Source organism: Arachis hypogaea, chromosome 14 (genome assembly GCF_003086295.3).
Source record: "Arachis hypogaea cultivar Tifrunner chromosome 14, arahy.Tifrunner.gnm2.J5K5, whole genome shotgun sequence".
NCBI lineage: Eukaryota > Viridiplantae > Streptophyta > Magnoliopsida > Fabales > Fabaceae > Arachis > Arachis hypogaea.
Genome location: NC_092049.1, coordinates 9,836,448 through 9,847,395, shown reverse-complemented (window position 1 = coordinate 9,847,395; position 10,948 = coordinate 9,836,448). Strand labels below are relative to the sequence as shown.

The following is a 10,948-nucleotide window of genomic DNA, read 5'->3' as shown; positions in this document are numbered from 1 at the left end:
ATCACACAACAACAGAGCATAACGCAGATACCAGAAGAAAGAAACCAGAAGGTTACCTAGAAAGATGAAGGAAATCTGGGCTGCAAGTTGAAGCAGGAAGGAGTTCGCGCAGAAAACTTTGGATGTTAGGGAAAGAAGAAGTTGGAAATGATAAGAGTGGGGGGTGGATAGGGAGAAAACTGTTTAAAAACCACCCCCAAAAGCGCGAAAGGAAGCAGGGGCAAGATAGTCTTTGCGCACGGGTTTTTTCAAATCATTATGAGCATTAAATGCCCAGCACGGAGAACGAAACGGCAAACAGACGCCACAGCAGATCAAGAGACACGCGCACAAGAGACGCGTCCCTCCCACGATCAGCCGACCCAACGACAACGCACGAGTGTAAACATCATGCGCCACCAATGGCCCCCACGGCCATCGCTGACGCGTCGGGGGCACTGTTACGGCCTGGCCCAAAACTCACGCGGGTCAACTCGACCCGAGTTCTCGCCGGACCAATGGGGCGTCCTCCACCCGACCCGGACACGCGTCCCGTACGGCTTGCACACAGCCGTGGGACAACACCTTTGAGAGTATGGGCCTGCCCATTGGAAGGGCCCACCACTGACATGTATATAAGGGGGAGACTGGCTCTCCCCCCAAGGTACGTCACATTCACACATCATTTCCTCTCCGCCTGCACATATTCTGACAAGGGCGTCGGAGTGTCTTTGCAGGTGGCACCCCCCTTCTCCATCAGAAGTGCTCGGGACCTCGCTCACCCGGAACCAGGGAACCACGACCAGACGAGCTTCTCCACCATCCGAAGCGTTGACCTCAGGGTCCTAACCCGAACCGTCCGGTACCCGACCTACCGAACATATATTAATAAATTAATGTTTCATTAAAAATACTTATTATCTTTCATTTTTTAAAGTTTTACTGTAGAATAAGAATCTATTTTTATTATTATATAAAAGTTAATACTAATTCTTTGTATATTGAATTTAAATCATATTTTTTTTAATGATGTTATATTATTAATTTTGATTACTTGATAAAATTTAAAAATTAACCAATTAAATTTTAGTACAATATTTTAAAAAAGGTTAACACCACAACTCCTATAATTAATTGATTTATTACATATTATTATTCAAAGAAAATATAAAATATTAATTAAATGTAGATTCAAAATTAAATTAAAAATTTTAGTTCAAAGTGCTATAATTTTTATATTATTTGATAGAGAAGCAAAAAATTATTAAACTCAATTGTCTTAAATCTAATTACATTCCAAAATAATAATAACACTGAAGCACCATCTTAATTGAAAAATTTATACAACTTCACAGTGATATTTGAAATTAAAGTAAATAATTTTAATTTTAAAAAATACTCTCAATAATATATTTTTATCAAGATATTTTATCAAGATTAAGGAAAAAGAAAAGTAAACAAAATCAAGACAAAGATAAAAAATATATATACAAAGATAAAAAAAAAGATAATAAAAAATACATATATGTCAATAATTCATAAAAAATATGTCTTCACAATAATATATGACAAAAAAAAAAACAACTTTAACAATAATCAAAAATAGAAAAAAAAAGATAAATACCATATAAAAAGACTAAGTCTATTAATTAAAATAAATACAAAAAATTTTTGTACAATCATTTTTGTATTAAAAAATATTTAATTAAAAAATATATCAAATTTAATATCAATTTGTGTATATTTTAATTAATATTTAAATACAATAATATTTATTAAAATATATTTTATATTTTTATTAATTTACCGAGTTACTCTAGTAGTAAATATAGAAATAACATCACGTGACCTGGATGGTCTCTTATCCACCCCCAAAAGAGCGATAACAGAAACTGAAAGAAGCCAAAGAAACCAATAAGAGCACTCCACGTGAACATCTTCACCTTATCCACTATCCGTATCCAGCACCACCCACCACCAATCTTCCATTTCCAAATCTAAAAACCTTCCCTCACCACACTCCTTCTTCACACACTCCACACTCCCAACAACCACAACAACCATGTCTCTCACAATCCCCACTAACTACCTCTCCAAGCCCTCCCTCAAACCCTTCCTCACAAAACCTAAATCCACCACCATAATATGCAGCTCCACCGCGCCAACACCCTCCTCCGCCGCTAACAACAGCACCGACACCGCCGACTCCAAGCTGAAGGCTTTCTCCGCCGCCTTAGCCCTCTCGTCGATCCTCCTCTCCGCTCCCCTCCCCGCCGCCGCCGACATCTCCGGCCTCACTCCCTGCAAGGAGTCGAAGCAATTCGCGAAGCGGCAGAAGCAGTCGATCAAGAAGCTCGAATCATCGCTGAAGAACTACGCGCCGGACAGCGCTCCGGCGCTGGCGATAAAGGCGACGATTGAGAAGACGAAGAGAAGGTTCGAGAACTACGGGAAGCAGGGGCTGCTGTGCGGTTCGGACGGGCTTCCGCATCTGATAGTGAGCGGAGATCAGAGGCACTGGGGAGAGTTCATAACTCCGGGGATCCTGTTCTTGTACATCGCCGGGTGGATCGGGTGGGTTGGAAGAAGCTACCTGATTGCGATTAGGGACGATAAGAAGCCGACTCAGAAGGAGATAATCATCGACGTGCCACTCGCCACTCGCTTGGTTTTCCGGGGATTCAGTTGGCCCATTGCTGCTTACAGAGAACTCGTGACGGGCGAACTTATCGCCAAGGATGTCTAACTCAACAAACAAGGTATCTATCTCTTTCCTTCTTCTTAGATGATTTAATTATGTGTTACTAAGCAACATGTGCATCAATATTTAATTAATTTGTTGTAGTTTGATTGTTCGTGGTTATCAGGGAATCGAGGAAGGTGCTCTTAAAATGATATAACTCTGTTTGATGGCGGAAATTTGGTGGTGATGATGGTGGAATATTTATTATGCACACCTCTGTTGTAAATTTGAATTAGTTGTTTGTGGTGAATGTACCGAACGTAAACCACAATGAAAAATTGATGAGTTTTTGTTCTTTATGAGCTCTATTTTTATTGTATTCTAAAAGATATCAAAATGTTGAATGCATAACAACTATCAAGTTAGAGTAATCTGATCTTGCATGCTATTAAAATAGAATTTCGCTGAATTGAACATAATAAGTCATTCATCTTCCTACTAAGCCAAGTTAAAACTTAGTCTCTACACTAAACCCAATTAACTAGCAATACTAATTAGAATTTATCTAAGAACACCGAAAGCATCACAGCCGAAAATATAAACATAACCCATAAGCAAACAATAGCAACAATCAAGAGATGATAATATTGCAATCTAAATCCCGTAGCACTTGGATAATGAAAATTCCCTTGAGCTCCCAATGAATACAATCGCTGAATTCCATAAACATCATCAACAACAAACGCTCTCTTGTTTTTAAGAGGAGCAATCAACGGATACATGATAGCATCTTCATCGTTACTGTGTTTAAGTCCAAGAATATGCCCAATTTCATGCATTGCAACCCAAACCAAATCATACGTGTCACCGGTATGAATATTCTTATCTTCTTGTATTGGATCCTTAATGCTCCAACCCTTATCTGCATTAACATGGAGCCTTCCATCAATTGGCGGATAAGCGTGGGCAACAATGGTGTTGTTGAAGGTCACGCCATCGCCGTGCTCGCCACTGTAGAAACCAATCGTGATGTCGGAGTATCCCCGAGTCTCCTTGAATGTGAAGGGTGAAACATTTGACCATTTTGAAAATGCTAGTTTGAAGGCTTCTCTCACAGTCTCTTGTGGCACAACCGAAACACCTGACGTTCAGTGACACATCCAAAAACTTGTTACATCAGAAACAGAGTAAAAATAATAAATTTTATACTATTGTGCATAACTTTTAAGCAAGGTTCTAAAAACCAAAACCAAATCAATAGAATTAGTATGAGTTTGGATTGTAGTTTGTCAAACTGAAGTTTGAATAAAAGTGATTTTATAGAATTAATTTTAAGTAGAAATAAGTTTGTATCAACATAATTTATGTTTGACAATTCTATACCAAAATTAATTTTAATAAAATAAATATTATTTAAGTTAGAGTCACTTTTAGATAAGTAATTACTAAAAAGAACATGATATTAAATTATATTATTTTTTATGCATGTTTATTTTTTTATAATTTTTTTTAATATATTTTTTATATAGTATATTTTTAGTATTCTTTTTTAGTATGTTATAATTTTTTACTATTATTATTTATAGTTAATTTTTTTTGTTTAATTTACTTTACCTAATGAGATCAATAAATTATATTATAAAAAAATAATAATAAATATAATATACAAAAATCACAATTATAAAAATGTATAATGTCAAACAAAAAATTAATAAAAAATAAAAATAAAAAATAATAGAAAAAATTCATATAAAAAGAAATAATAAAAATTTCATAAATAATACAATAACATAAGAATAAAGTTGGTAAAAAAAAATAAATATTAAATATTAATAGCTAAAAACCCGTTAGTAGAAGCTAAGAATTTTTGCTTCTTGTAAGTGTGGTTTTAAATGCAAAATCACTTGTGCGTTAATGAAAAAAAAAAAAATGAGCCAAACCAACTATGGAAGCTTTCAAGAAGCTGAAAGTGTTTTTCTCTTTCTAACGTGTCTAGAAGTTCAAAGATTCAACCGCAGTTTAATAAAAATTGAACGATATAATAAAAAATATATAAGAACTGTAGGTGGGGTTTCTCTTAAGAAGCAAAATATGTATATTATTATTTGTAACTAACCTGATGGGTCAAAACTATAGGTGAGGTTTCTCTTATTATTAGGCCATGAAGGGGCATCTTCAATGAATGCATACTTTGATGTAACCTTCAGTAGGTTAGTAGAGAGACCACGAAGGTGACGGTGATGGTGATGGTGATGATCAGGGATACCACACCTTGGCATTGACATAAATTTTTTGGTTTGCGAATCCAGTTTTCCAGAGACTTCTAGATTGTAGTATTTTTGGAACTTCTTGATTGCTCCCTCAAAATCAGCATGGTCTTGTTCTTGTAGGTATCCAAATTCCTTTAGATACCTTCTAACTCCAGCAACTGCTTCAACATCTAGTTTTGATTTCTGATTATCAATGGAATCAAAGTTTGGTTGCGAGTGAATATTATTATCGCCTGATGATCTTAGGATTCTGGAGTGAACATTCAAAGGGTTTGCTAGGAGAACCAGGAGGAGAAGGATCATGCGGAAAAGATAAGACATTATTGTAACTTTAGATTAACAAGAAACAAATTTATTAAACAATGGATAATATAGGTAGTTTAATTATGTATAGAGGATTAGTTAATGGGCCTTATATATATATATAGAGTGAAATACAAGTTTTAATAATCTAATTAGTTATTACAGTTATGATCTTATTATTATGATTTATGATTTATGATATGATATGATGTTATCCAATTGAAAGTTTTAGTTCGTTTAAATTTTTTTAAAGATAAAATTTTTGAAAGATATGCGCATTTTATAGTAGAATGTACTCGATCATTTAAAAAAAATTACCTATTTCTAATTCAAATTACAGTATTTGCTTTAAATGCTTTTGAATTTTGATTCAATTGCAGAGTTAATTACTTGAGTTCAACTAAAGAATCGGTTTTTGTATTTAATATTAGTCAACTTTTTTAAATTGTTTCTTATATTAAATTTTAAATTTTAAACTCCAACTCTTAAATGTAATATAAGAGTTAAAATAAATTTTACAATGAAAAAATAATTACGGTTGACTAATTAAAAGTTAGTTCTTCTTAATTATTCCCTCTTCAAATATAGGCCCTCCTATGTGAATTTTGAAATTGAAAGATAACGGATCAAATTATGTATTCATGCATCTACTTTTTTCAATTACTACTGTGTTCTATTACTTATTAAACATGTCTAAACTTATATTTTTCTTAATCTTTCATAAATCAATGTTATTCATTCACTTTGCTAAAGGCAAATTCATCAAGGAGCAACCAACAATTCCAGACAAGACAATCACACCATAAATTTGTCTTTCATATAATGTCAAGTGATAATTTAATATTTACACAAAATGTGGCCAATAAAAAAACCACTTTAATTTCTCCGAATCAAACTAATTCAAGCGGGCGAACGGCCTCCGCCACAGCTCCTCCACAACTGCAGTACCCCGGCCGCAGCCGCCACAACTAACCTTAACTGCCACAAAAGTATAAAAAAACCAACTTTTTTTTGCTTTTTCTTTCTCCTCCTAATGTCTCAACTAGTAGTATAAGAAAATTTTCAAATGTTCTTTAAAACACTAATATTTCAGTAATTTTAATTGTCGGTTTTAAAATATATATTTTTATAATTGAGATCCACGAATAAAATTACTGAAACCTCAGCGTTCCAAGAACATTTGAGATTCTTTCCATACTATAAACATAGACTATATAATATGTAATTGCAATATCATAAATGAGCAAGAATTATGACCACATTGAATCATCATAGCTGGTCTGGTCCACCACCATGTCCATGCCAAAAATAGGCTTGGCCTGTGAGTCCATAACTTTCGATGGTGGGGACCCACTATTGGTTGGGCTATTGGGGCCCATCCCATTAGAAATGTAATTGGGTTGGCGCATCTTAAGGTGGACCACCTCAGCTTGGGCTATGGCCAATTGGGCTTGTAGCACATCAATTTGTTGTTGAAGAGAAGAAATTGCACCTACACAACCATAAACAGGGTCTCGGACTCTAGCATTGGCCTCATACACCATGCTACTCACTGCATCCCTTCTTTGATGCATTGGAAGGTCCTGCAAAGCATTGTTGAAAAAAATTGAGATTTTAAGTAAATTAATAAACACATAAAATATAAAATCGTAACCAGGTTTAAATGATAAAATTATGTGACTTAGCAGAAAATTTTAAAGATGGATTGGTTCATTCAAAATTATAATACCAAAAGATTTTAAGAATTAAATTAAATACGTTGCAAAGTCAAACAATTTTTTACCACATTGATTTAATGTGAAAATACAAAGTAAGTGATTAATAGAAAAGGGTAAATATGGAAAATGTATAGTTTCTTATGTCTTCCTAGAAGAGATGTTAATGACATGAATTACATATAAGTAGTAATTATATAACAAAAATCCAAAACAAGTTATTGTAAAGTTTTATAATTAGAACCACATTATTGAGACTATTTTCTTGTAGCTACCAAGCTCCAAAGATTCCACTTAATCTCTTATAATTTTTTAAAGAAACCACTAAATTACTATTTTAATTTGATTATCCATACTGAATTACAACGATGGCTAAACTCTTATTTATATACCTAATCCCTAATTAATACCAACTAATCCTAATGGACTTATTAATGGTGAGTCTATAATAATATCACATAATTATTAAAAAGTTAATCTAATTTACTTTGAGGGAAAAATAAAGAAAGAAAAGTAGGGTAGCAAAGAAAAAAAGGACAAGAAGATTGAATAGATTAATCCAACATGGTTTTTGATAAGGAAGTGAGCAATTTTATTCACAAATTGCTGTTTATTTTAATCTAGATTAGATATATTGAAATGATTTGAGAGACAGGTTCACGTGGTGCATCAAGGGGGATGTAAACTCAAATTTCTTTTCTTTAATGATGATAGAAAGTGAAGATCTAAATCTTTTTTAATTTGGTGCACGATGATGTGAATTACAAAATATAAGTTGGTTGATATGTCATATTTGGGGTTCATTATAAATTTACAATTGGTGCTTGATCTTGACTTTGGATACGAAAATCACATGTTCAAGGTCTCATTGGCTAACTAAATGACTATTTATATGGTGATGAAATAAATTGTTATTTTAAGATAATAGGTTAATCTACTTTATAATTTAACGTTACACGTATTACATATCTTGGGTGACACGTATTACTATCATATCATTACATTTGGCAAACCAAAAATTGTGAATACCCTCAAAATTAAAAATGTGAAGTGATAAAGGCAAATACAATGAATAATAGTGACCTTTGTTGAAATATGAGAAAAATACAAACAAATTAAAGAGATGAAGATGTATGATAAACCATCATGAAATCTTCTTTGTCCTTACGAAGTTTTCAACCGTTGCTTAGAAAAAAAGCCACCTCGATTGAGATGAGAATTTTGTAAGATAAATATATTATTATTATTATTATTATTATTATTATTATTATTATTATTATTTATTTACTTTGTATTTTTTGTTTAATTATTATAAGATTTTTTTAACTTTTAATATGAGTAATATTCTTTTAGACAATAATTAAATTTTTATTATAGTAGCAGGACTAATATTGGTTAATCTTTTGCGTATGTTATTTAAATATGAAATTTCATATTCAATTTTTATTGGTTTCTCTTAATAATACATATTAATAAAAAAAATATTCTAGCTTTACCATTTACCCTTCTTTTCAAAAAAGGCCAATATTTAATTATAAAAATATTCTGGTCAATAATAATAATAATAATAATATGACATGTTATTACTCTTTAGTGAAAGAAGCCAGTAATTTAGTACGTGAACTCGTGAGCCATACCTGATAGATGCTGATAATTTTTTTTATTTTTACTTTACTCTTCTTTAAACTCTTAGTCTTTCAGTCACAATTGGTGATAAATAAGAATACCCAATTCTTTTGTGCTTTCTTATAGAAACACTTTTATTTTATATTAATAAAATAATATTTATCTTTAAAAAAAAAAATAACATGTTATTACTATTCTTGCAAAAGTACTTGCTTATGTATAAGACCCCTCCAAAGTTGTTTATATTTTACCATTAAATATTTAAAGTTGTATGTCGTGTTCAAGAACTAGATGTAGTAAAAAGCACCACGCGTTGTTGATATTATATTGTCCAAAATAATTAGCACTCAATTTCACCTCTTATTTGATGTGTGCCCTGAACAGAGCTTTACTTTCTCTGAGAAAGGGACTTCAAATAAATAATCAATGTTTGTAAGAACTAAGAAGTAACAGCCCCTTGTAACTTTTGAGTGGAGGTGGAAAAGAAAAATCAAGGTTAATGTGTTAATAAATAATATTGGAGAATTTATAGTTCAATCCACAATGTCTGAAAATTAAAGTTCTATTCTTTGTGTATATAATTAAAAAGACTTAGTAGTATCAACATAATTAATCAACATATATATATATAAACACTACAAATCAAGTAGTTTTATGATATGAGATGTTTATTATCCTTAGTACTCAGATGGTTATTCTGAATAATATGAATGATGTTCATTTTTTATCTCATAACCCATTGTACACATTATACAAATATTTCATTGGCTCTCTAACGAGATTCAAATAATAAACACTACTAAATCCTTCGGAAGAGTCATCAATATACTTACTCCAATCCTTTTTTTAATAGTCATAAAATTTGCAAGAGTATAGTTGCCAAAATTATATGACATACTAAAACTTGATATGATCAGTTTATAATCTTTCAGATCATATTTAGGTCTATAGTCATATACCAAAAAAGAAAAGAAAAAAAAAAGAAAGAAATCAGGTTAAACAAGTTCAATCCAGAGGTGAAGAGTTATTAGAACAAGTTTAGAATATATAGCAAAAAGTGAAAACTCAGGTGATAACTAAGATTTGTTAGATGGTAATTTAATTAAATCTGTCAAATTATTTGACGATTCTTAATTATCAACTTCACATGAAGTTAACTATATCCAAGTTTAATTTACACCATAGTAAAATAACAAATACATTCTACCCTATAATAATGTTAACATCTACTTGAAGACATACATAACTGGGAAGAAGATTAAAATAGTGAAGGATTTAGGTAATATATCCACGAAATTTTAGATTCAAATAATCATAACTAAGGGAAATATTAAGGGGTAACATTTTTAGTGTAAAAAGGTGGAAATTGACTAGAATGGATTAAAATATAAAGGAAAAAAAGTTGTTAGTTAATTACCTGAAGCATCTTGTTGACATTGCTGGCACCAAAGACTCTATGAACATTAGCAAACTTGTGGGGTTCATCAGCTGGGAAATAGGGAGCAAATACACAATCTTGTGCACACCTTCTCCTTAGAAGCTTGCATGCTGCACATGGTGATGCTGCACCCTGCTTCCTCCCTCCACCACCACCTTGTTCCTTCATCAATTCTCAATTAAGGGTTCTTGTTTTTGGAGGGAAATTTGAGAAGAATAATAATGGCTATATATATGTGAAGATGCAATAATTAAGGAGTGTTATAAAAGAGATATATGGAACTTGGAAGAAGAAAAACACTACTTAAGAAAGAAAAAAAAAGTGAGAAACATGTGGGGAAGGAAGGAGGGGTGGCCTGCATTATAATAAGAGAAGTAGGAGATCAGCAACTTTTGTATTTTGTAACCATCAATTAGTCATCAATAATGTTTTTAATGGTGTGAGATTACATCTAATGGTGGAAGATTATTCACTTTTCTTTTGATGGTTAAGTGCTGGTCACAAATCACAAAAGTTGCTGGCCTCTAGACTTTCTCTTATAATAATAAATAATAATAATTATGTTAACATAATATAATTTATTATAAGGTAATGCCAAAACAGCATAGAGCCAAAGGGCAAAAGCAAAGAGCACGAATATGGTACAAAATATATTAATATATAGAAATATTTAAGTAAGACTATTCTTTAGAAAAATATATGCTTATAGACAAAAGTTGATATTGTATGAGGATTTTCTTCTTACCCAAATAATGATAGCCGTTGAAGTTAATTGTGTTCGGTAGGTCGGATACCGGACGGGTCGGGTGAGTATCCCGGTCAATAGGGGGAAATCGACTGGACGTACGTCTCCGGATTGGGGGGTAAGCGAGGTCCCGAGCTCTTCAGATGTGAAAGGAGGGTGTCACCTGCAAAGACATTCCGACGCTCAAGT

General features: G+C 32.3%; 3 protein-coding genes across 4 annotated transcripts; 1 reads left to right on the top strand and 2 right to left on the bottom strand.

Annotated features, from left to right (window-relative positions):
* Positions 1 to 1,867: 1,867 nt before the first annotated feature.
* On the top strand, positions 1,868 to 3,019 carry LOC112741437 (photosystem I reaction center subunit III, chloroplastic). Of its 2 annotated transcripts, none has more exons than XM_025790437.2 (2): positions 1,868 to 2,738; positions 2,847 to 3,019. In XM_025790437.2, exon 1 carries the CDS (start codon positions 2,042 to 2,044, stop codon positions 2,723 to 2,725), a length of 684 nt encoding a protein of 227 aa, XP_025646222.1. In that variant the 5' UTR covers positions 1,868 to 2,041; the 3' UTR covers positions 2,726 to 2,738; positions 2,847 to 3,019. The 2 variants fall into 2 exon arrangements, with proteins under 2 accessions (XP_025646222.1, XP_025646221.1); XM_025790436.2 differs by having other exon boundaries at positions 2,825 to 3,019.
* Positions 3,020 to 3,216: 197 nt separating this feature from the next.
* On the bottom strand, positions 3,217 to 5,253 carry LOC112742206 (metalloendoproteinase 1-like). The gene is made up of 2 exons (XM_025791446.2): positions 4,779 to 5,253; positions 3,217 to 3,803 (listed from the first exon to the last, which is right to left on the bottom strand). Exons 1-2 carry the CDS (start codon positions 5,251 to 5,253, stop codon positions 3,217 to 3,219), a joined length of 1,062 nt encoding a protein of 353 aa, XP_025647231.1.
* A 777-nt stretch (positions 5,254 to 6,030) lies between these two features.
* LOC112741438 (LOB domain-containing protein 4) lies at positions 6,031 to 10,640 on the bottom strand. The gene is made up of 2 exons (XM_025790438.3): positions 9,994 to 10,640; positions 6,031 to 6,818 (listed from the first exon to the last, which is right to left on the bottom strand). Exons 1-2 carry the CDS (start codon positions 10,180 to 10,182, stop codon positions 6,486 to 6,488), a joined length of 522 nt encoding a protein of 173 aa, XP_025646223.1. The 5' UTR covers positions 10,183 to 10,640; the 3' UTR covers positions 6,031 to 6,485.
* Between the last annotated feature and the right edge of the window lie 308 nt (positions 10,641 to 10,948).